At 34.0% G+C, this 26,488-nt stretch overlaps 1 protein-coding gene across 17 annotated transcripts in view; it reads right to left on the reverse strand.

Moving 5' to 3' along the window:
* Nucleotides 1-26,488, reverse strand: part of LOC111043394 (tropomodulin) — a 141,375-nt gene that overhangs the window by 85,561 nt on the left and 29,326 nt on the right. For 2 of the 17 annotated variants that reach the window (XM_022328336.2, XM_022328332.2), the window contains exons 1-2: nt 23,539-23,807; nt 22,241-22,444 (exon numbers count right to left, since the gene is read on the reverse strand). The exons of 6 other annotated variants lie outside the window; for them this stretch is intronic. In XM_022328336.2, the coding sequence (XP_022184028.2) occupies nt 22,241-22,345 (105 nt within the window). In that variant the 5' untranslated portion in view covers nt 22,346-22,444; nt 23,539-23,807. Of the gene's footprint in view, nt 1-22,240; nt 22,460-23,538; nt 23,893-26,488 lie in introns of those variants that run through there. 9 more of the 17 variants (XM_039434887.1, XM_022328337.2, XM_022328333.2 and 6 more) reach the window with 9 other exon arrangements.

Consider the following 26,488-nt stretch of genomic DNA (forward strand, 5'->3'; position numbering starts at 1 on the left):
CTGATGCCATTTTAAAGCTTCGGGAATATTCTAAAACACTGTACCAATAACATTAGTGTATGTCTACTGCGAATACTTTTACAGTGTGGAAAGTGAAATATTGTCCTCAAAAAATGTATGTCTCAAGTTTTTGAAGTTGAATAAATCATGAAAAAAGTGGTCGAAATGAGACGATTCTCTCGAACATCATAGTTTGGTAATTCGAAACACTTTGGTGATAAAACCAATCCGATATCTCTCACAATAACTGAATAGCAAGCGATATAAAAATTTCTGTCAATAATGACTGCCATCTTGAATTTTTCAATGATGTCAAATATTTTCGTTGTTTCCATCATCAATATTCTTATTCGGCTTTTTGTAACGTAGAGGTGACTGTGACCGACTACTTAGCTGCTCCTGATGGTTTAGACTTCGTCACCTTTTCCGAGAACAAGCCACCAGCACTATTCTTTCTCTTACGTGACTCGGTTGTCACGTGTCTGAAGCCAGGTTCACGATCTTTTTGGAGTTATTGGTGCTAGTGGGAGGAGGAGGAGGAGGAGGAGAAGGAGGATAGGAGGATGTGAAGGAGACGATGAGTAAGCGAAGTAGTTGAGAAGTGGATAAAAAGAGGAGTAGGAGGAAAAGATGCATGAAGAGGTGGAGGAGGAGGAGGAAGAGAAGGAGGAGAAGGAATAAAAGAAGTACAAGGAGGAAGAGAAGAAGGATGGGAGAATGTGAAGGAGACGATGAGTAAGCGAAGTAATTGTGAAGTGGATAAAAAGAGGAGTAGGAGGAAGAGATGCATGAAGAGGTGGAGGAGGAGGAGGAGAAGGAGGAGGAGGAGAAGGAGGAGGAGGAGAAGGAGGAGGAGGAGAAGGAGGAGGAGGAGAAGGAGGAGGAGGAGGAGGAGAAGGAATAAAAGGAGTACGAGGGGGGAGAGAAGGAGGAGAAGGAGGATGGGAGGATGTGAAAGAGAGGATGAGTAAGCGATGTAATTGTGAAGTGGATGAAAAGGAAAAAGTGGAAAAAGTGAGAGGAGGAAGGAGAAGTTGAATCAGGAGGAATCAGAAATGAGAGAAGATAAGTTGAGAAATAATAAGGGTTAGAAAAGGAATATAAGAACAGAAAAAGAGAAAAATAAAGAAATAGAAAGAGGACAAAGATGCCATCCTATTATATGAGGATTATGAAATGAAATGGAAATATGAGTCCAGATAAGAGCAAAAAGATCAAGGAAACAACAAGGAAGAGGAATTGGTAGAGTACGTGTGGAGGGTTCTGAAAAGGGGGAGGAGTAGGAAAGGAGGGAGAAGGAAAAATATGAAAAAGTACCTTTCTTCGGGGAGTATACCATAAGAAGGAGAATAGAATAGAATGGTTTCATTTATTTTTACTAGAGAACGAAGTTAGGGTCTCTCTTTTAGCTCTCTTTAGCTCTCTCTTACATTCAACTCTCAAGAAGGTGGAACAGTTGGCCAGTGGACCATTTTTACATAGAGGCTATTCTACAGCTTCGAGAAAGCTTTTTCAAACGAATCTCAGAAGACTTGATAAAATGAACCCACTTATTATAATGTTGGAATACTGCACTCAAGTTGCACTGAATCAAGTTCCTCACCTAAAAATTGAAATAAGTTCTATCTCCGAAAAAGCATTGAAATCAGAGAAAGAATACATGGTAGTTAAATTATTTCCAATATTATTCATATATTAATTATAATATATATATAAATTAATTATATTACAACAAGTAGGAAACACTTCAAACACTTTCCACTAGGAAGAAATATTTAAATATTAACAAGCGTATAAACATTGTTGCTGTAACCTGTAACTAGTGAATAATGTTAACTTTTGTAACTGTGGTTATTTATTGGAAATTTTATTATGTGGCTAGTCAGAAGAAAGGAAATGTTAGCTTAGATGTCTCAATCTCCAAAACTTCGACTGACCTTTAGCAACCAAAATAAACATTCGCAATCCTACTTTTTCCTGTATAGTGTTTTCACTTTTAAGGTAACTTTTGCAACATTATGAAAAAGTCAATCTTTGCTTTCATCACAAAAATTACTCAATCATGATAGTGAAAAATTTAAATGTGAAAAAATTGAACCCCCGACTAGTTTGAAAGTTTTGAGGAGTCTCAGTGTTGAGAAATGCATTTACTCGTGACTTGTTGAGTGAGATTTTAATTAGTATGGTTTTGAACTTAAAATTTACAACCTGGTTTTTGCTTTCAATTTTATGGAACAGGTTGAACTTGAATCAATAAGAAACAACATACTAATAAAATCCATGATTATTGATCAATGAATATTCGTTCAATGCTTGAAATTGCGTCTGGTTTTATGCTTACTTTCACGAGTTGCTGGTCGGTCAAAACAAGTCAACAGCAATTAAGATGAGTTTGATTTGAGCGTCTCCATTCAACTGAGTCCGGTCACCTATCTAGATTCATTTTTCAACAGGTGATAACATTTTATTACATTCCTCTTGGCATGTTTTTTTGAAAATGGTTGATGCAAAGATACGTCCTATAAATTTGTAGAATTTTGTGTTGGGATTTTAATTTTTACTTAGTACTTTACTTCCTGATCGAGGGATGAAAATGTCATTCATCATCACAGCTGTCATCTTCTTCACGGTTCAATTTAGGGCCAATTAAATTTTGAATTGTAAATTTCTTCCGCCTTCATCACATTTCGATCTCAATGTGCATTTTCGTTTGTGCGTAAACTTCCGCAGTCGATGACGACAAGCATTTTTGACATTCATATTGTCCAAACTTCAAGTGTGCTAAAACAGCTGATCAAATAACTTTTCATTATTTGTGTTAATTATTCAAGAATCAAAACATTTCTAATAATATCAACATATTGACATTTAAAAGTATAAACTCAACCTCCCGCATTAAAACATAATTGAACATAATCTTTTAGGTTATTCTGACAAATCGAAATTGTATCCAATCTGAGATGTTTACTCTGTCGTGGTCGACGACGACATTTATGCACTAACAAAAACCCAGCTTTATAAGTATTCATACTCATCACATTCTCCTCCTACTCCATTGATTTCTATCTTCTTTATTCATTTTTCCTCTCTACACGAACCTCTCTTGAACGTTCATTAATTATTCATTATTTCAATTTGATTTATTTTTTATTTGGATTCATATAAATTTTCTCAAGCTATTCAACCAACTATAGATGTGATTTCGGTTTCGGTCTTCCGATTATCACTTATTATCAATATTTATTTTCTTCTCTCAAACCTTCTCCCCTATTTCTCTCTTCTGAGAGAGCTTATATTCGTAAAATCTAAGTTTTTTCAAATATATGTATCTCGATTTGAATATTGTTTTTATTACTTTATCCGCTCATTCCACAAACACAGATTAATTGCTTATGTACAAATAAAATGGGAATTTAATTTTATAAATTATTATGATTACAATAATCATAATATTTTCAAATTCATGAAAATTTGTGTGAATAGAGACAAACAAGTTTTCAGGAACACTCATCAAACAACTCACTGCTTCAAGCTGTCAATTACTTACTTCTCTTCTAAGAATAATTGTAGTAAAGCTACTAACTTCACTCTACTTGAAGAATTCATACGATGTAAAAAACTGCCTTAAATTGTATAACTTGGAAACAAGACATGCTTGTCGATGACGTGCTAAATTAGCAACCTGCTCGAATTTAATTGCTTCTAATTCTCTTCATCCGCCAATTTTCTGCAAGTGGAATTACTTTGGGCTAAAATGAAATGAGTGAAGTGTTGATTGGTGTATTTATGTTGCGCAGGCGCTTTGAACTTTATCAAAGAGGTCATTGTTGCACAGCTGACTCTTTTAAGCGATATGACCTTTGAAGTAACGTAGGGTACCTCATGGAATGGACCCGGTTAGTTGTAGAGTGAGATTCACTTTGAAGTGTCACTATTTGTTGAATCGGAAGCATTGATTTTATTTCTAGATAATGCTGACAGTTTAAGTTAATTCCACCATACTAGATTATTATCAATGAAATTAACTGACTCTGACTCCATCTTTAGGTCGAGGCAGTAACTGAGGTGATCTTTTGATAAGCTTGTGCAGAAATTTGAACTGGAAGTTATTTTCTATAACTGATATTATATATGATATTACGCTGTGTAATTGAGCTGAACGTCATTCTTGATAGAATTTGAACTATAAATTATAGCATATGATATTATGCTATGTAACTGAACTGAACGTCATTCTTGTAGAATTTTAACTTGAAATATATTCTCCCAACGTAAAGTTTGTAGATTTGCCGCTCAAGTAAATAGAACAACTAGAGGCAACACAGAGAGATGGAATACTATTTCTTATAGAACAAGATTACTATAAATACTACACTTTCTTATAATATTTAAATTTGTATATAAATATTGTATTATATATATTCAAGTGTCCCCACACAGGGTAGGCTATAGGGAACACATATTAGAAGTTAGGAAACAATATTGTATTTGCTTTTTGGAATGCATTTGATTGTTTAATTATTTTTTTGAATGAAGAATTTGAATTTGAAAAATATGAAGTATGAAATACGAAAATTATATATATATATTATCATATCTATTATCAAAGGTGATATTCTATCTTTGAATGAAGGTGCTAACAATAGTCTTATAGTGTTAGCAAAGTTTTGTTTCAATGATTGTATTTTATTTCTCAATAAATTGCTCTATGATATCGTACTGATGATACTGAACTTGTAACAATAATGAATAATTTCATAAATTCATTTTTTATTACAATTTAACTTGGTGATTATTAACAATAATTTCAATTTAAACCAATAATGTTTAAGATTGTTAGTATAATATTCTCTACTTTATTGGGATTCTAATTTGTTGGAGGAATTAGATAAGGAGGAGGAGGAGCAAGATGCTGTTCGTGAACAGGCCCTCTGTGATTGGCTGAGACGTCACAGCTCTCAACCATTCAATAACATTCAACCAATCACAATCGTCCATTCACAGCGACATTACTTTCTTAGGAGGAGGGGTATCACAATATTGTAGAATTCAATTTTGTTTTCTTTTTCCTGTATTATAATTACAGAATCAGATATTGATTTCAGTTTTGGAGTACGCCTACTGGCCTGCTCAATGGAGTTTATGATAAATTTGTGGTAATTGACGATATGTATGATACGTATTTGGTAATTATAGATAGCCTAAATGTTTTTGAATATTCAAAAAACCAAAGTAAAGATTTTCTGTAATAATTTCTTCAATTGATAGATCAAATATTTATGTAAGAGAAAACCCGTTTCGATGAATGAAAAAGACAAATTATCAATGGAACGAAAATAAACTTCCAAAGAATGCATGATTATTTTTTCAAGTTAATGTGATCCTTCAGTAGTTACTATTCTTGTACAGTACTACTACTATTTGTAAATTCCATGAGAAAGTGAAATGCTAGGGGCACTGATTAAAACTTGTTAGCAAGTCTAGTCACAGAAATAAAACAGTCTACTATTGGAAGCCGCGCCTTCAATGAAGAAGAGACTCGATGAAAGATTCATTAGGCTTTTGGAATAGGCTCAACTATTCTCGGTCTCCGTTTGGACCTTTACTGGGACATTAACCCTATTAGTGCGGTTAGTATTCAGTGGTGTTATTTTGAGCCGGTCTGAAACTTACCTCACCTAAGGAGATGGAAGTTATTGATCAATTTGAATGGAATTCAAAAGAAGAAAAAAGTCATAATCTAGTCAAAGACATAGTAGCATACAGAGTTGATTGAAAAAATCAATAAAAAACCACTTTACAATATATTAGTAATAGTACAACAAAGCTTGCATCGAATTAGGCATGCGATATTGGAAAATCATACTTATTACATACTTGCGAAATTCGTTGATATTAATTTCAAACTTTAAACATCAACAAGTAATGTTACAACTAGTCTATTTTGAAACACCTAGCTCGAGAGATAACGAAGAAAGCAGTTTTTTAATTCGTTCTTTAAAATCTTTATCAACCACGATTCATTAATTTGGGAAATAATAACTAATCTAAATCAAACACCCATTACCTCGTTGGATTTGAAAAACTCTATCTATAGCTCACACGAATACAGTAATTAATCAATTGGCATGTCGAAGTCAATTTCATTATATTTGGTTCTAAGACTCTAACGCGTGATTTGAAACCTATAGCCTACCTATTTCCAGCCTTCCAAGTCTGAATACATGAATCAATCAAAAACTTCAGCTTCCAAATCGTGCAATCAAAGAAGAGCCTTTCCTCATTTATCGATTTCTAAATGGAGATGTACCCGCATAGGTAAAAAGTTTCAACGATTAACGTGGGAAGTAGAAGGCCCACAGAGTCGTTAAAGATTGCCTAATCCAGCAAGGAAATCTTCCGATTTGGAAGGATGTGTTTGGTGAAGGCGTTTTATGTGTGATTGCATGGGAAACATTTCATTTTTATTTCTCGGTGAAATTAAAGAGATAAAATGCCTAAGTCTGAAAGAGGAATCACTTTCTAGAAGCATTCCAGCACTTTTCATAAGAAATCGAATAAATAAGGAGACAATATGAAGGACAACAGATTAACCCGTTTTTTAAATAAACGGACTAGATGGTAAAATAAGATAGAAGCCTAAAAATATTGAAATAGAATCTATCTCTGCAAAATCAATGATTTTCTACAAGTATATTTCACAATGAACCTGATTGTGAAGGATTCACTAAAAAGTGATTCAGTAAAGATTGTTGAAAAATCGTTTCAAAATGGAATTCTAACTACAAAGTTGCAAATGAAACTATCATCACCGTGTAGAGGGTGGTAAGCAATAGACTAACTTTTGACACAACTACGGAATTTTCACGGCTTCTTTCCAAAATATCAATGTTTAATGTGACCTTCACATCCAAATTTATTTTGAATTTTCAAAATTTTAGAGACAACCTACAACAACCGAATACACAACTGTTGCTAAACATTTCAATATCAATGTTGACTTGTTTATTCATCTGTTACAGTAACAAGTGGATTTTGTATGTTAGTGTATTTTCGCACTACATACTTGCTTCCAATTCAATTCGCTCTCTTCCATTTTTTTGTACTCTATCTCTCTACTTCCCTCCACTTTATTCTCTCTTACTCATTTGTATCTCTCTCTCTCCTGTTTTTACTCAAAGCACAACCAACAAGTCCCGTATGTTTTCAAATTCCATGTCACTTGAATATGACGAGTCCAAACAAATGGACTGCAAAATGAGACTCAATCCACTCAAGAGATTTTAATGTTTTTCCTCTCTCCCACACACTCCATCTCTCTCTCCCCCTCATCCTCCTTTCTCTTGAGAACACTATTGAAACTCACCAACCAATAGCTCTTCTATGTCTCCGGAAATCTATTTCGGGTTCAGCGCATAAACCTCTCTTCCTGACCTTAGTCTAAAATTGTTCAAAGGAATTACTATGAATAGAACACTCTAAGATGGTTTTTTCGCAAAGATAACAAGTATTAATATGGTACATCTTCATTGTTTACTATTCGTGTGAAATTAAACGTTGCAAACTGGCAAATTTCAATCGTGTTTTCCGTCTACACTACGCAAATTCTCAATGAAAATAATTATTCTATAGAGGAATTGTATACGGTAGTCCACACAAGAGTACTCAAGCATACGTATAAACTTGTCATGCGTCATGCTTGTTTACTATTACAAGAGCCCACTGTACTTTCTTAGGAATCGTTCAATTGAAAGTGTACAGGGTTTTTCAACATAGTACACAATAGCTCCTCCATTTTTATTCCAAAATATAAAAACTACTGGTTAAGCAGTAGAATAGATGACTGATAGAATATTCTCTGGTAGCTTCAAGATTGAAGTATCTATAGAAGTGATAATTAGTATCAAGTGATTTGTATATTACAAAACTGAGCCTATGCAATATTATACGTGAATGTGTAGCTTGAATCATGAACCTCCCCACACAAATATTTTTACACTAGGGAAAAATCTTCAGCTTTAAAAGTCAGTTCTGATGTCAAATTTTCAGAAAGAGAATTTTCAAGAGATTTCTTCTCACACACTATAAGCTATTAAAAACTATACTTCTTGGATTTATCGAGCTCTATCACATTATTATAATTATGATACATTAGCTACTCCACACTGACGAACGTACTGTGATTTTGATAGTTATTATAGTATTGAAAGAAACGAGTAAAACATACAGAAAACGTAATTATATGACAGCGTGAGAATATAATATAATTGAGACTTTGAGAGCGTGAGAGAATGAAACAGAGAAAGAAAGTAAGTGGCAGAGAGAGAGTGCGTGAGAGAGTTCCATATTTCGGCACTGATAAACACACAGAGGAAGTTCGTTAAAGGAGTGTAAATGTAAAGTGAAGTTAGAGGAAGAAGATAGAAAAGCAATACAAATTGGACTTCCGGTCACAGGAATCGCTCGCTGTTGGATGAGTTCTTCAGTCCAGCAAAGGTTCCCAGGTAGATTCGATTTTCTGACAGATAATACTGAGAGTTCGACTTCTTGTTCTGTTTACTATAGAGAACATAAATAGAGCAGGGGTTCTCGGAGTAATATTAGTTTTCTAAAATCTCAGAAGACATCAATAATCATTTTAAATAATTCGTAATTATGATGGAATATCAAAAAGAACAAAAATCGATTATATAATATTGTTATGATAATAAAAAAGATAGAGTGAGTTCAAGGAAGATAGACAGAACATAATTTCCCCACAGTTTTCAAAATAATTTTGAAATAGAGTTCATTGACTCTGTCGAACTTATTACATAATAATAGAAGAGAAGATCTGGTAGGAGTGAATTATTCAGTTATCAAGTGACAGCCGCTAAAAAAGGAAACAATTCGTTACTAAGTTGTTACTAATGATTCTTAAAGTATTGTAAGAATCATTCATAATAAATCACAGCAATATAATTCAATTGAATTTCAGATTTATTTCAAAATATAAACAGAAGACCTTATCAGTGTTCTAAGCGATAACATCCCTGTGAAACTCCAACTGACTCAAAAATCCCATTTATTTGAAATGCATCTTTCAAGAAAATGGAGTCAATGGAATGACTCAAAGGCATCAGCCAATGAGAGCGCGTTATGGGCGTGGACTAGTTCTTCACACCTAAAGTGTACTCGCACGGGATTGGTCGACGGTTGGTAATGAAGTTTAGTATAATTCTTAGGGCCGGTTTCCGAGCTCGGGATTTAGCCAAGTCCTAGACTTTAAACAGCTGGAGTCAGAAAATTGGCTTTCAAAAACGGGGCGTAGTCGCAGTCATTGTCATAGTCACGTTTGAATTAAATTTCGAAAAACTAGAAAATTTAACACAAAATAAAATAAAGAGAAAACAGTGTAAAGTTTCAGCTATTTTGAATTATTTAGGAATGCCTAATTTCGTCAAGGAAAAACGTTTCCAATTATAGAAATGAGAAAATAAAAGCTACGACTACTGTTATAAAAACTGCGACTACGCCCCGTTTTGGAAAGCCAATTTTCTGACTCCAGCTGTTCAAAGTCTAGGACTTAGCTAAATCCCGAGCTCGGAAACCGGCCTTTAATTGGCACACGCCAATAGAATAAGGGGGCGTTCCGTAAGCAGACTGCTTGTTTTGTCATCAACCAAAAACATCTTTGAAACTAATACACTACTACACTACTATTCTCAATATATCTGATTAATTACAAATGAAAACACTTCACTTATATGGGGTACTTTTGTACAAATTAATAAAAACAATATAAAAACTACTACAAGTTTTTATATTGTTTCTATTAATCTAAAAATGAATATGTTGTGAATGAACAAATAAACATAATTGAATGTTAGAAATTGCGTTAATTTTTGAAAAGCTATATCATTTTGACTTCAGTTCGAAAAACCAGGTAATCATTAGTAGTGTTCAATAGTCAAATGTAGGAACACTTAATACTTGTTTCGGGTAGCCTAAATATATTTAATAAATACTCAGTAAGTATTTAAACGTACCGATTCAAATTCATGCATTTAAAATTGAGAAAAATTGCAAGCAGCATTCAGCATTCTTTATCAAATTGCTTCAGGAATATAAGTGAAAAAGGACTGCACTCATTAGTATGAGAGACGTGATCTGATTTGTTGACTAGACAAATAAGGAGTTCAATTGAGAGATTATAAATTACACAGTTAATTGGCCTACACACGTGAGATTACAGTATCAATTTATTCTAAGTAAATGAATGAAATTCATTGATGGTTTTTTTAATCTGTATGTGTGGAATTTGAATTGATTACTTATTCAAATCAAATTGAAAGAACACAATATGTAACAGAAGAGTTGAGAAATAATTGAAGGAACATTTAAAAAATACACGAGAATTAAAGTACACAGGACAGTGAGAAGCTTTTTTTCAGTTATAACTCATACCACGAGAATAGTTTTTGTTAGACTTGGCAGAAAAAACTGGCGTTTCGAGCAAGCATGACTCACTATGAAATGTTATCTAAAGTGTTAACTTGTCACTGCCACTGCATCAACTATCAACACAATTTATAGAAAATACAAAAATTATTTTGATTATGAATATCCCTAAAGTTGAACTTAAGGGATTTCATCTGAAATACTTTCCTCTGAAATCCTTTGCACAAAACTCCTTCTACTACTCTGTTATGAATTCAACTCAATTGGAGGCCAGCATTGAATGAGAATAGTGATGATACCGTTACGTACAAAGCTTTCAGCTAACATTTCCAGGGTCAAGAGTTGAAAATCATAAGTTTATTTGCTCTACCTGTAAAGGACAAATGCATGTATGCCTATTACCGGTTTGGAGCCATCAATGAATACTTGATTTCTCTTTCAATTCTGAATAAATTTCATCCCGGAATCTAAGTTTGGTCAATAGTAAACTCTCGTGAGTTTTTTCACAAAGAATTCAGTTTTAGTTGTTGTTGTTACATAACTGATGCATGTTTTTGTGAAATCTATAATATAATAAAGAAAAGAACTGGCTTATACACGTACAGGATAGGAAATTCACGAATGAATCATCACATCTGCACTGATCTGCAGGACTGATTAACTTGAAATTTTGCATATAGATTCTTAATTGACTGAGGATTGTTATAGGCCTATTTTAAATTCTTCAAGATTTCATTACCGTACGTCAAGTATTTAACTGGACCCTTGCGGAGCACGAGTTTCCTACTAGTTAAATAATAAATGTGAGTCTTATGAACAAAATTATTGGACCGCTGATAATAGAATGGGAATCATGGAAGTAGGGAATTCATACGTAGAACAACTTTGTCATCATCCGAGTATTTTATTGGATTGCGTTTTACAGTATTGTTTAATAATATAATTGGTAATATACATAATGTCATATACTGTCTATAATGATATTAGTCAATCAGTGCCAACTTATCTCTCCAATCATGAGAGTATTGAACGACTAAATTCTTATGTATTTTCGTGTTGAGAATGATGTCTACATGAGAACGGGAGTGATGTGATGTCGGTCACCTTACTATTCCTTACCATCCAGCTAACTACTACCTCTCTTTAGACATTCATCCAGATTTTCAAATTATACACTTCTCTTTTCGTAAATGAATCATTTTCACAGAATTCTACCCATTTTTCAATATATTCAGCATCCTATTTCCAATTCAAAGACAATTTACGGTGTACAGGAAACTGTATGTGAGTGCATTATGAACAGACACAGTAGACTATAGGAAATACATTTGCACAGTAAACTGTAGGAATATTGCTTTACTGCCATTACTGTAGGAAATGCAGGCCTAGATAGTGACCACTTCAACTGCTTCAGATTCTTCTACAAGAACGGCAGTTATATAGAAAGTAGTTTCCTAGATTTCCCACAAAATATCACAAACGACATCCTGACTTTCTCATCAAACAATAATGATCATGCATTCGTCCTTTCTATGGAGAAATTCACCTTTCCCGGAAAAGGACATTATCAAGGAAACTAGTCTGGTGTAAGAAATGTAATACTTGTAAACACATGAACTAAATCAATCCATCATATCATGACAAGATATATAATATACTGCATAATATATTGTCTTTATTAATATTGTCTTTATGCTTCGTTCTCCTTGTCCCAACAATATCTGTCTCTCAATATATATTTTTTTGAAAATTCTGTATACTGCACTGAGAATCAGATAATGTACTCACATTTTGGCGTTGCAAAATGAAATGTAAATGAAACGCATTTCACCCCTGCATGTAGCAGGGGTGAAATGCGTTTCATTTACATTTACTCATCAGGCTAACGTAACTATGAGGTCAGCAATTCAAATTCAGTCAGTTCAGGTGAGGTCAGTAATAAGCTGTTGACACATTTAGCTTTCTTTTACTTCAACTTGCATGACTTTCAGTGATCAGCCACTGGTTGACTGACTTTGTTTGGTAGCTGCCCAACAAACAATGACTCCAGATCAGCTTTGATGTTCCTGAATAGAACATATATATTGGAATTTAATTTTAACTGTCAATTAAAAAAACGGTTAGCATGTCATATAATAACTAAATGTCATGATATTATGTTATTACATGAATATATTATAGGATAAATGAGGAGATAAACCAGGAAGAAGTACGATTGATTGAGGCTAACCGCTAGTCCCATTGACTGATAAAGCAGCTATGAGCTCTCTTACAAATTTGAAGTAATAAGGAGTCATGATAATATTGATTTTTTAATACCTTTGAAATATCTCATACCAATAGCGCAGAAAAAGCATACGCGAGCTTAGGCCTACGCTCATCTTCTATGCTATACTTATTTTTATGCTATAATTTTATGATGACAGTCAAACTGACCCTATAATCATTCAATTAGAGTTTTTTTTTCTAAAGTTTTCTGAAATTTCTTTCGGAATCGATGGATACATGTGAGATTAGCGCTGGACCACGCTCTTTTCTGTAAGCCTGGCAATCTATATTTATTCAAAATGTTGCGCCACTCATAAGATAGGCTGTCGGGAAGGCATTTCTAACGCCATTATGTGGAAACTAAGCCGTGCGAACCATTTGGCTGCTAATTTGGCATCAGTCGCTGGTCGCTGTTCACTTGATCTTTTGATTCAGCCAACACAACTTGGTGAGAAAACGTTCAATTTTCCGCTCCCCTGATTGAAAATAATTGCCCCGTCAACCATATAATTAGGATTTATGCCTCAATGTTTAGCAATAATGTCCATAGCTTCAGAGTTTGGTCTAATTGCTTGAATGCATCTCAGGTAATCTAAATCCTAATTGAACGAATATCCTGACAGAAATACTACCTAAGATCATTGAATGGATTAGTAATGAGTAAATTGAAGTGAATTGTCTATGACTAAATAAGTTTATTAAATTCATTTGCCATATTTATAAAAGTTTGCAGTTGCCCTACTTGTCTGATTTCTCAATTAGATGTAGACAGGTCTACTATTCATTGTACTGTTCTATTCATATTATGACAGTAGTTGGAACAGTCTAATTTACTGTAATATCTTTCTTATAGTCAATGATGTCTCATCAAAATCGTAACATTCTTAAAACAGACAATCTGAACTGAATAATATTTTTGTTTAACAAAAACTTTTTAGTGAACATGAGTTCTATCACAGAGAACAGAATTGGACATGATAATAGACTTGTATTGTCTTTGGCTACATCACCCTGGATTCTTAATATTAGACATTAATATTCATCACAGAATAGGAAATAATGATATTGACTTGTATTATCTTTGTCTAAATCGACTTGGATTTTCAATTTCTGGTGTTTTCCATTATTTAAAATTTCTGTCTTAATCAATTTCGAGGCCAATAGTTGAAGTACAAACATTTCTCAGACGATCAATAATATGCATTTGAATGGCCGTTTTCACAATTACTGATTGTTGGCCGACACTCAGAATATTGTCCTCCGATTGAAATCAGTTGTTAGTGAGGATTAGCAAATCCGAGAGGACAATAATTCTGAGTGTCAACCAATAAATATGGCCAAAAATAAATGGTTATTCTGAAAACTGTCAGGAGCAGAAATTTAGGTTTCAGGGTTTTTCTTCTTTGGCATATAATTGAAGTTTGAAAGTAGTAATATATCTAGTTTCCTAGACATCTAAACATGATTTTTTAACGTAAATATTGGTTCCATTGAATGAGCAATTTCCTATTTCTCCAAGCTTCCTCATAACACAAAATCCATGCATTTCCATCGACGTGCTCAGTAACCTCGTGATCAATATAATTGTGGGTTTCAGGGTAATCATTCTCCCATTTGTAAGCATGACTCCCTCCGAAAATCGTGACCACCGTTCAAGTAGCGGTAGGCGGTTCGAATACCGTTTCAGTGAATGGTTTATTAATATTATTGTCCGTGAAATTGTATCTGACAGAAATTATTATTGTGCGCCGAAATAGCCAGCCCCTCCACACTGTCGTCGAATCGCATTTTGGCAGTTAAAAATATTATTTCTTTGTGAAGGTGCCAAATAGTGGAGCAATTTCTACTCTTTCTCCTTCTCACTCTCCTTCTCCTTCCCTTCCTGCTGTCTTCGCATGTCGAGTACTTTTTGTTGAAACGATTTTTTTCGGCTGGATTTTGCTGTAATGACCGTCCATGAGTCGGGTCGCCTAGGGTCATAGTACTCAACAACTGCATCGAAATAAACCACTCAACCCGTGGGACGTGAATTATTAGGTAATAAGTTTCAAATTGATGATGATGCTCAGCCCAAACTTTGAGTGTTCATTGAGTTTCATTAAGTTTCATTGAGTCAACGAAACTCTATTGGTGTGATTGTCATAAGACTCTTCAAGTCTACTTGAGACTGTATTAGATTTACTTCATCCACTCACGATTTATTGAAGTGAGTGCTTCAACAAGACTTCAAAGACGATTCTCTTTCTAGAACCATTTGATTGAGAAATAATATTCTGGTACACTGTTAGTATCAACAGTCAATGAGAATAAACAATCAATCAATGAGACAAAGAAGTTTATTACAAATTTACAACACAAACACAGAGCAACGAAGATTTTAATGTATTACAAGATCCAACAAGGCAACTATGGAGCATATAGAAATAGATTCTTCTAATCAATTCTAATCAAATATACATAACAAGAACTAGTATGGCACATATTTGAAAAACTAAATCTTCAAGTTCTCATTTCTTCCAACTAATAATTCAAAGTGGATGGAAAAAACAAGCTCCTTCAGTTTATATGGTTTAAACAAAAGTTTTCTGACCACACTCCCTCTTCCTGGTCCTTGAAAGAGCTCGTTCTACTGAACATCGATTAGACTACTTATCAATACTGATACTTTTTAATATATTGCATGAGTATTGTTTTAAAAAGGATGTGCCCCAAGTGCAACCCCGAAGTGTATGCCGACAAACCCAAAACTCATCCTTTATTGTCTGTATTATATTGGAGAGTACGGCCTTACAACAACGTGTCAAATTATTTACCGGTTTACCCGATAAAGAAAAAAATGCAATGAATAATAGTCATTTTCAAAAAATAGGCCAACTGATAAACTAAACAGCTAAGAAACCAACTTCACACGAAACGAATAGCTAACTTATATGTTGGTACTGATAGCTCTTTACCTGTACAAATTCAAACACATAGCCAATACATTTCTAAAACTGATGTGCTTCAAAGGCACCAGAAAGCTATTACGTCTGTGCCCTAGGTTTACCTTGTACATGGACTGATAAGCTAATAGATAAGATGCCGAGCGGGCAGTGCTATATCTTCCGTTTCCGTTAACATAATATAGTTTCTACTTTGATGCTGGCCACTATACCTATATCTATACAGTCGTAAGCCATTTTTCTAGTTTGCATCACGCGTTTAGAGAGGATGTAACGCATCAGTAAACTTAGCATTGTATATATCTGTAGTTGTATTGGCTATTATATATATATATGTACATATAGTTTTAAAGGTAGTTCCTCTATACTGATATACTAAAACTAACTTCATAATGTCAGTATTGGTTGAACTGGGAGTGCTGGTGTTATTTATAGGGTTAACTGACTGTTTTACGTGAATGTGACTATAGCTGGTCGCTGACCTGTGCACCTGTGCGTGTGTGAGCCCAGAATGATTACGAAATTTGAATCACCTCGAATTAGCATAGTGACGTCTTAATTGGAGCACGCGCATGAGCACAGGAAGGAAGCTGTGCCACCAATTAGAAATTATGATTCAATTTTGAATCACGGTACACTTCCTTCAATGAGTTGCCGCACAGCTATGGAAAGAAGGAAGCTCAAAGAATACCTAGTTTTTAGAATGGATAGTTTTTAAAGTTCAGCTCTATTCGGTGCTCTTCAAGTTGAAGAGTCAAATTTTTTCGAATTTTGTTTTTTCATCGATGTAAGTGGTTTGAGGTTTTAAGAATAGAGAAAGCTTAATGGATGTAAGGTTTCTAGTCCTTAATATGAGAAGCTCAACAATTGACATCAAGTGGTTAGAAATCAATTTGAAATGGGTTTGAAAAGTTTGAGAATTTAATGATTTAAGAAAAGTCAGCTGCCTCAATGGAAAATCAAATTCTCCATTTCTCATTCTCCAAGTGACTTGGGCAACATGAGCGACCTTTGCTGCCTTTCGACAAGCTTATTAGGTCGTGTCCGCTCTGCATAGGAGGAAGCATATAGCGGGTGATCCAATGGATTATCACATTCAGAAGCAAAGTTGCTTATAGTTGCGTCTTGTTGGTTGCTTGTCGTGCTTGTGTGCGAACAGACTTTGGCCACACATGCGAAGCAACGTCAGTCACACATGGAAAAACAGCTGCAGCATCGCAGGTGAGAGCAAACAATTCTCTCGTAGCCTTACACTAAAATATTGATTGTTGCTTGCTTCTCAAGTGTTCAATAATTGGAAAGAATTGAAAGATGTCGAATCAATTCAAGAATATCATGAATTATTTTAAATTACTACTTTTTAGCAAATCCCAACTGTGCAGAGATCTTATGACATCAATATAAATTACTCTACAAATATGTCATCAAAAATCAGTTGCTTATTCTGCTATCACAATAATATTTTTAAAATCTTGTCGCTAATATTAGAAACACTTGTTGGACCTTTTTTTATAATCATGCTATTCTGCAAGCTGCTGATGATATTGTTATGCTCTTTCATCACAACTTTTTGCATTAAATCAGAGCTCTGTCTTCTATTTGTTCTTTAGTTCTCGAAATTCATTTTCCCACTACTTTTCCTTCATTACAAAATGCATCGCATTCTTGTGTGTTATTTTCGAACAAACATGTTCTGTTTGTGGGTTAAGGTGAAACGTCACACATTTTATGTGTTCACTTTTTTATGTTACAGATTTACAACAGCTCAGCTGAGTGGAGCCACGAGAAGAAAACAAAGAAGAGAGGGAAGAAGAAGAAGAAGAAGAAGAAAAGAAGAAGAAGAAGAAGAAGAAGAAGAAGAAGAAGAAGAAGAAGAAGAAGAAGAAGAAGAAGAAGAAGAAGAAGAAAAGAAGAAGAAGAAGAAGAAGAAGAAGAGAAGAAGAAGAAGAAGAAGAAGAAGAAGAAGAAGAAGAAGAAGAAGAAGAAGAAGAAGAAGAAGAAGAAGAAAGAAGAAGAGGGGAAGAAGAAGAAGAAGAAGAAGAAGAGTAAAAGAAGAAGAAGAAGAAGAAGAGGGAATGAATATTGTAAAAAGAGGAAGAAAATAGTGAGTGACATTACTTGATATGCGGGCCAGAGCTGTCATCAGACAGCTGAGAGCTGATTGGCCCGAATTGCAAGCAATAGTTTTCACACAATCATCAATCAGTCACCAGTGTGAGACTGTGAGACTGGGTCTGTCTTTGGACGTTTATTATTCCATCCACTGATTGACGACAATGAAGTGTTGAAAGGAGTCAGACATGTTTACCAGTCCATGAATAGTTCTTGGGATGCACTCACAAGTACGTTTGCAATGCAATATATCACAACTTGATCCTATTAGGTGAGGTCAAGAACATTTCAGAAGTGTTGTTGTGATGTTATAAATAATATTAGAAATTGGAAAAGTCGAATTTTTATTTTAATTTCTCAAGGGAACTTACAAGAGACTTTTATATACTCAATAATCAAAATTTTAAATTTGATAATCTGTGTTGTTCGCATTAGATTGTAAATTGCAGTTTTTAGGCTAATTAAGGATGTCCAAGTGACACAAAACCTATCTACATTTGCACTGTCTTATAAACTAGAATTTGAACCATTTTGGGCTCAAGCCTGTGTTATTTCTCTAAAAGGTGTGTTTTGTTAAGAGATTTAATTATGTGATATTCCAATCAATCACTTATTATAGCATTACAAACTAATTATTTAATGTTTAATTCACTCCAAAGATCAAATTCTAATATAATTTTCATAAACTGCAGTGAAGATTGTTCTATTGTTAATAATATTGTTCAGGGTGCTTACGCTTGCTATAAAACTTTCTATAGCATTGGTTATTTGTCAATATTATTCATGAGGCTGGATGTAGAATTAATTTATAACCGATGAATTGACTGTAGTGAAGAGTTAACACTACTTTTGATATAGAATAAAGACAAATAAATTAAACCGTCGCAGTTGAACGACACGTCTTCAAGACCAAACATTTAGAATTTTGCCAGTTGCTGTCAGAAGGATAGAATAATTGAAGATTGGTAAAACGATTTTATCAATCGATTTCATGCAGTATTGTTGGGAAGCATTGATTGTTGGGAAGTTATATTAAAATAAATAATGACAGTTTGAAGTGAATCTGACTGTAACAAGATTGCTCTGCATTCAACACTACTCGATACCACACTTCGAGAAAAGGAACGAACGTTCTAAAGTAATCATGCCCCATACAATGTACGATAGTATTCGAGATCGAGTCGCATATTCTCCGATCGATTGCCTAAAAGCAATGTCAAAAAAAGATTTCACACATGAAAAATCAACAGATTTGTTGAAAGATATGTGTGTGTAGCTAAGTGAGTGTAGAAATGAGTTCACGCCCACTGATGCCTATTTCGGTGCAACTTCACTACTACTGTTTACTCACTGCTTTTTTCAACTACTGATTGTTTACTGATGGCTGCGCTGTTTTTAGATCGATAGCCGATTTCAATTTTTGATGCGAATAGATGGAATATTTCGGATTACAGCCGAGTCAATACCCTATTTCAGCAAGAGTTGAAGACTACAGAGTATAATAACCTCTGCCACTGTGTCTATAGGTTGTATCCCAAGTGCAGATGATTTTCTGATGTAATAATGATTTTGTTCACAATTTCAGATAACTTTTGTTCGAGCATCAGGAGACCTGCCATTCATCTAGTGAAATTCTAAGCCAAGACAATACCCTACTTCAGGAACAAAATTCAACTTACACTCAAAAAATCCCCCCCCAAACATCCAAAAATGGTTGAGTTATCATCTATGATAAAATAAAGGAAAGGATTAGCTTGTACATGTTCGGGATAATAAATACACGAATGACGCATCGTCAAGTCTGAACTACTAACTTGAAATTCTACATGAAGATTCTTAATTAACCGAGGATGGTATAGGTATATTTACATCTTTGTTAATCAATTAATTGTAATTTAAGTACCTAATTGAAACATATTTATTCATTCTGTGATACCAAGTTTACGTGAGATAAAAGCCCAATCAAATCGTTGTTCTATTGTAGATTATTACAGTTATTAATAATTTCAATTTCAGCATGGAACTATAAAACTAAATTAAATTCATTTGTGCTTTGAACACACGGGTTGTCTGCTAGTCAACAATGAATTTGTGAATAATCTTGTTCAAAGACTGTCATCAATTGTTGTGTATTTGTTGATTTGAATCTGTCATCATTTGTTTAAGGTTTGTAGCATTCCAAAACCAAGTCAATACTCTACTAGACATTTCAAGATTCACAATTTTTCTCCATCAACACTCATTTAAACATTTTCAAAACCAGATCAACAGCCTCCTCTCCTTCAGAATGTGAGAGTTAGAATGTAAAACAGCCCGTGATAAAAATAATCTAAAGAGGAGAATAGTTACATAACAAATTATAAGATTGAAAATATATGGTACCAACTTCTTTGAAAATATTCTATTTAAAAAATTTAGCGCTCGCTCAATCTGTTCTTGGATACACGAAGCAATCTTAGATGACCTATTTTTCAGCAGTCCATTCACCTTTGATTACCCAACTCATTTACTTTTCTGTTCAAATAATATGTCTTGTAACCACTCTACTTGTACCAAGCCAACTAATCCCTCAAATCAATAGCCTATTGTGCTTTGATTATTTAAAAAACTTTTTTTGTAAGGATATCCGCTTCAAACTGTCAGCATTCGCTGAATGGAAAGCATCGATGTTATCTACAAGGAATGCTGACACTTTCTAGTGAATATAAGATGGTACCGACGAAGCATTTAATCGTAGGTTTTTGGCGCTCTATTCGGAGGATTAAACCGATCCAGCTGCTCTGAAAATATCAACTAAGAACAGACGAGCGTTACGGAAATATCATCCACTTGCCTTGATTCACGAAACGCTAGTATTAACCAACCGACAACGTTTAAACCAATCAACTGTCCACCGATTTAACATGAATAAATTGCAAAGGATACATCATGTACCTACTGAGAACTTAAGCTTTAAGACAAGTTGATGTGTCCTGTGTTTTTGTCACTAAATTTTTGTTTCTTCGGTCACTGTGTTTTGTAATCTCTGCCACGAGTATAATTTTTTTTTCGTTGATAATTTACCCAGGACACTCGAATATAAGCTTACTTCCTCAATTTAAGATCTCAAGGGTTTAGGGATAGTAATCTGGTTTGGAATCATAATCGATGGAATACATTGTTTGCATTTAAAATACTGCGTACTGTTGTATTCACATTTCAGAATTGAGAAATTTCATAAATTAATTGGTTACACTGTCTCAAAAATAATTTATGTAGACAACAACGGAGGCCTATCTATTTGAAAAATACATCCCATAGTTTTGAACAAATTAAAACGTTTTGGATTAAAAGGATATTGTTAAAAGTCACATCAGGTTGATCTCAATAATCTGCCCTTGATTTCAGATTTTTTGGCGTAAAACCTTATATCAGCATCATGGTCACTGGTGAAATACATAGAATAGAATTGAAATAGTCTTTATTCATCAGATGTAAGAAATACATTGGAACAGTGTCAATAAATTATAAATATATAGATATAAATAGCTAGGCTAGCCTAGTATAGACAAAAACGTTTCGTCAAAAATCAATGTTAAACTCTTGAAACGACCAGATATTCCCTTAGATTCTTTACAAACATTCTTGTATCTTCTAATATTTGGAGACTGCTTGGTAATTTAACAAAACACTTCTTACCTCTGTGTATGGTTTTTTCGTAAAAAGATCTAATCTGTGCCTCTCCATTATACGACCAAACCTTGTATTATAACCGTGAGTGTTATTTCTCAAGTTTGTGTCACGTTAAGCATTTTCATTACTAATCGAATGATGTAAACGCGATCGAATGATCTGTGTTACATATTCTTATGAGTATTGCTATCAATTTTTGATTTTTTTCATATTTTTGAATTAATGACAAGATTTGCAAATGTAGAATAGAGAATATAAAATGAAAGTTAGATTGGAGAATGAAAAATCAACAAATTCGAATCTATTAGAATGTAGTTCAGATGGACCAAAATCAAAATAGGTACTCCTACAGATATCATCAAATGTAAAATATTCATATCGAAAGTGAGATTATCATCCCGGAAAATGATCCAGATACAAGAATACTGTAGGCTAAGGGTGGGCACACACCAGTTAGTCAACACAAGACAAGTCACGTTTAGTTACAGTACTTCATGTAATTGCTTATGAAGACATGTCTAATAGCTATGACTGATCGGTGTGAGTTGCGTCATAAGCACACTGTGAAGTATTGTGACTAAACGTGACTAGTCTTGTCTTGACTAACTAGTGTGTGCCTGACTTACTTTAAACGATAACTGCAGGATAAAAATTAGAGGCCTGAAGAGATTATATAATTTGATTAGAGTTGCTTCTTCTAGCTTACCAATAGAGTGATACATTTTCATAATGTCTCAATCACATTATTTCTCAATATATTATTGCATCTAATTAGTGCACACACGGAAAAATTAATACAAATTTACCTTTTTTGAAGGAAAACTCTTCTCAGTGACAGTCTTCCGTGAAATAGTCTTGGTTGTGGTGGTAGTAGTGCTGTCCCATTCTTCAATTATTTCGCCTGTACCCATTTTTGCCAACTTTCAACTGTTCAAATTCACACAACGTCTATACAGTTTTCCCAAACACACGTAATAGGAGGTACAGATTGGTGGTTGTATTCGAAGAAGCTATTAGCATAAAATCTTTGAAATTTATAATGAATAAGTTGAAAATGAAAAACAAATGCGTAATGAACGCAAAATAAATAACGAACTCAACGTTCATTATCAAAGTTTGAAAATAATTTTATCACATGCTGCTATTTTTAACTTGTGAAATTCCGTCTAATTGGAGCTTAAAAATTTAGAATCTCAGACTAATAAGACTTCGATTTGAGAATATGCAAATAATTTAAAATTTTCAAATGGGAACATTGAAGCTACAAAAAATCAATAAGGAGAAGTGGTTCACATTATTATGCTTGTAAGACTAAATTTTATATTCCTTTTTCGACTGTTGTTAGTATACATTGTAGCTGTTGTATTGAGCTGAAAGTGATAGTCCACGTGAATTGCCGTTACAATCACTGAATTTAAGAACTTTAAGACGATAAATTAATGAATCAATCCTGATTCCTTAATTAACCTGTTAGAAAAAAAATGGTATGGCTTATTGTTGGTGGGGAGTCGCTTATACGGGAAGGTCCCACCTATGTTTTTTATCCTGAATATAGTATGTTCAATTCAAGACGTCAACAGCCCTCACTACCCTACTGCATAGACTACGGTCATAGAGTTGATAGAAAAGTGCATAGATTACATTCAATCTGCATAGAATTTCTAGGATAATTATTACAACAATAAATTCTGTGTAATTTATTGGAAATTTCAACTCGACAGTTTATTTCAATTTACACACTCATTCAGCTACAGGAATCGTTCGGATCGTGTTTGGTACAATTACTCTTATGATAAAGACTCAGTTTCAATTATTCAATTCAATAGAATACTACAAAGCATACAACAGGGAGACTGGAATCCTACGTCTTCGTAAAGATTATAACCAATATTATAACGGTATAATCTCTTACGTGATAATTCAAAATATCCTTACTATACAAGGGTCCTTATCATATCCTAATTATAAGAGAGCAGCATCTAAAGAAATTATTCAATAAATTATTTAAATTTAAAATTCTGAGCCACACATTTCCAAGAATATTACAAATACTGTATTATCACGCTTGAAAAGCCCTATTTAGTACATTATCATACACTCCAACCTCTATCAAAACGTCTCCTTTTGCAATTCTATGAACTTTTCCTCTACTTTTTTTGGAAAACAATGGAAACTATCAAAACCTCCACTTCTTTTTCGTGAAAACGATAGAAATATTTTCGCAACTCTCCAGGTTTCTAATAAACCCGTTAAAATCGCGACAATAACCCGCTTTCCGTTGAACGTCTAAACTACGCGCGGCGCACGTATTAAACGCGTCTATCAGACTAAGCGAACCGCTACAGCAACAGCTCTCAAAACTGGAAACAAACTGCAAAATAATTTCAAAAGTGGTGTCCTCTCTTCACCCCCTTGTCACCATCTCTCACTCGTTTTCAGTTTCCCTACTTCTGCCCCAAACCCAAGCCGGCGTCATATTTTTGGAGCTTGATCACCACCCCTCTCCCTCCAGGGGAGAAAGAAGCATACTTCCCCCCAAATAAACTGCACAAGAAACGAGGGAGAGAGAGTGATTGAGAGAGAGAATGAGAGAGAGGAAGGGATGTTGGATCAGTCCCATGTTCGATGATATTTTCATCGCACGTTCGTTAAAATTTTAACTCAACCACGGTACACTGCATTTGTTCTTAACTGCGGCGGTCGTTTACTTATACTGCGACCCATCATCCATCTCCTCTCACTCTTTTTTTCTCTCTCTCTCTCTCTCTCTTCCTTTTACTCTTCTAATAGTTGAAGAAATATCGGGATATTATTCTTGGATGAATGTGTTAAGGTCTATTACTATATAAAAAGCACCAATTAGTAGAAAATAGTGTAAACGAAGCCTATGGAGTATAGAAAAATGTACTAATATCATTGAAAAGAGTGTTCAGTGAAGTTATCGTAGATTAGGCTATATTCCTCAAGATAGAGATCCCAAAAATATTGTAATAATTGAATCTTACCAATCTAAAAATTATTAGTTATCAAGATCAAAAGTTGATACTCATATTATTGAATAATAATTACCTAATCATTAAATGTCTGATTACTTGTTGAAATGTCTAAGTACTTGAAATGTCTGTTTACTTGAAAATCATATAATTTTTCAAACAATAAGATTTGAATATTACTATAATTTTTGGATCTGTATTTCGAGGACTATGCGCGTTGATACCTTTATGTATCTCTGAAACATAATACATAACAGTATATCCATCATCGTAAGAGCTTTATATCACCCATTTCCTGATTTTGTTCATTATTGTATCCGCTATTTCATGTACTGTATCATTGGATCGCATCCGCCATTTTGTGTATTCCTCATTATCGAAGGGTCAGTCAATCAGATTCTTCAAACACGGATTTGAGCCTAAATTCTATGAGGAAACAATATCAAGAAACATACTTTCATACTTTTTCTGGAACTGAATGTTCCTTCGTCACAAGTATCGTATACCGGAATGTATTTGTATGTAACCAACAATTTTTTTTTTCAAAAATTCCAACCAAACGTTTTGACATTCCACCTCTTAAAAAATCAGCAAATACAATAATTATGCATTTGTATGCAATCAACAATTTTTTTCTTTCAAAAATTCTAACCTAAAATTTTGACACCAACACTTCTCCAAAGCTCAAAGTTTGATAATGAGAAATAACACCATCAGTAAAAAATCTTCAATCCCTTAATTTATTTGCTGTCTCATTCAAACCTTCAATAGGGGAAGGGTGGGTAAAGTGGCCAGATCGGGTAAAGTGGCCATTCGACTTTATGCTGTTAGTTAGTAATGCATTCTCGTGGAAATAATGCCAACTATTCGCCAGCCAGTCGGTCATTGTTGTCTGTGACTTTGTATGCTCTACTGTTAATGGTTCCAACAAAATTCGCATTTTGCTGTTTTCCAACATCACATAGTTTTGGTAAGTGACAAATATTATTTGATACTGTTCAATATTAATAGGTGTCATATCTATTTGCTAGGTTGCAGCTGATTTGTTTATATTTCATCTTTGAATACATTTTTGTTTGAAAGTTCATTGTCAAGTTGGTTAGTTCAAAAGTTGATACTCATATTATTGAATAATAATTACCTAATCATTAAATGTCTGATTACTTGTTGAAATGTCTAAGTACTTGAAATGTCTGTTTACTTGAAAATCATATAATTTTTCAAACAATAAGATTTGAATATTACTATAATTTTTGGATCTGTATTTCGAGGATTATGCGCGTTGATACCTTTATGTATCTCTGAAACATTCTGAATTCTATCACATAAGGCATCTGTTTCCCGGTAATGTTGTCTCTAATATGTACTATGCATTTGTGCAGTCCAGACTTGGGTATGGTATTTCGTGCTGGGCATCCACTTATATATCTCATTTCTTGCCTTTGATTAGGCTGCAGAAGGCAATTATCCGTGTTATTTGCGGTGAGGGTGGGCGGGTCCACTCATTCCCACTTTTTAAAGCAAGATCCATCCTGCCGTTGAGATATCTGTATGTCTTCAAGGTTCTGGCACTATTTTATAAGAAAAGTGGTAACCATGGACCTGATGTAGGCCTACCCTATTACACTAGGAATGCTGAGAGGGGGTTCATAACATTGCCTCGTTCTCATTGTACTTTGTTTCAGAAGAGCTTCGTTTTTTGGGCCCGAAATTTTTCAACTGTCTTCCCACTGAAGTCAAAAATGTAGCTAGTATTGCTTCTTTTAAATCTAGATTAAGATTGTGGTTGATGAATCGTTCACCGGGAGAGATTGAGGATCTTTTTGGAATTTTAATCTGAACTTTATTCACTCGTTCTTCTTTTTTTTTTTTTTGATACACCATTGGAAGGTGTAAGCTATGATTTAACAAAATCAGCTCCATGTTGTATGAGTGTGTGTGTGTGTGTGTGTGTGTGTGTGTGTGTGTATGTGTCGTTTTAAGTTTTAATTATTTATTATATTTACTATTTGGTATCATTCATATTCATTATCATTATTATTTTATTCCCATTATTTTCAG

Source organism: Nilaparvata lugens, chromosome 8 (genome assembly GCF_014356525.2).
Source record: "Nilaparvata lugens isolate BPH chromosome 8, ASM1435652v1, whole genome shotgun sequence".
NCBI classification, from domain to species: Eukaryota; Metazoa; Arthropoda; class Insecta; order Hemiptera; family Delphacidae; genus Nilaparvata; species Nilaparvata lugens.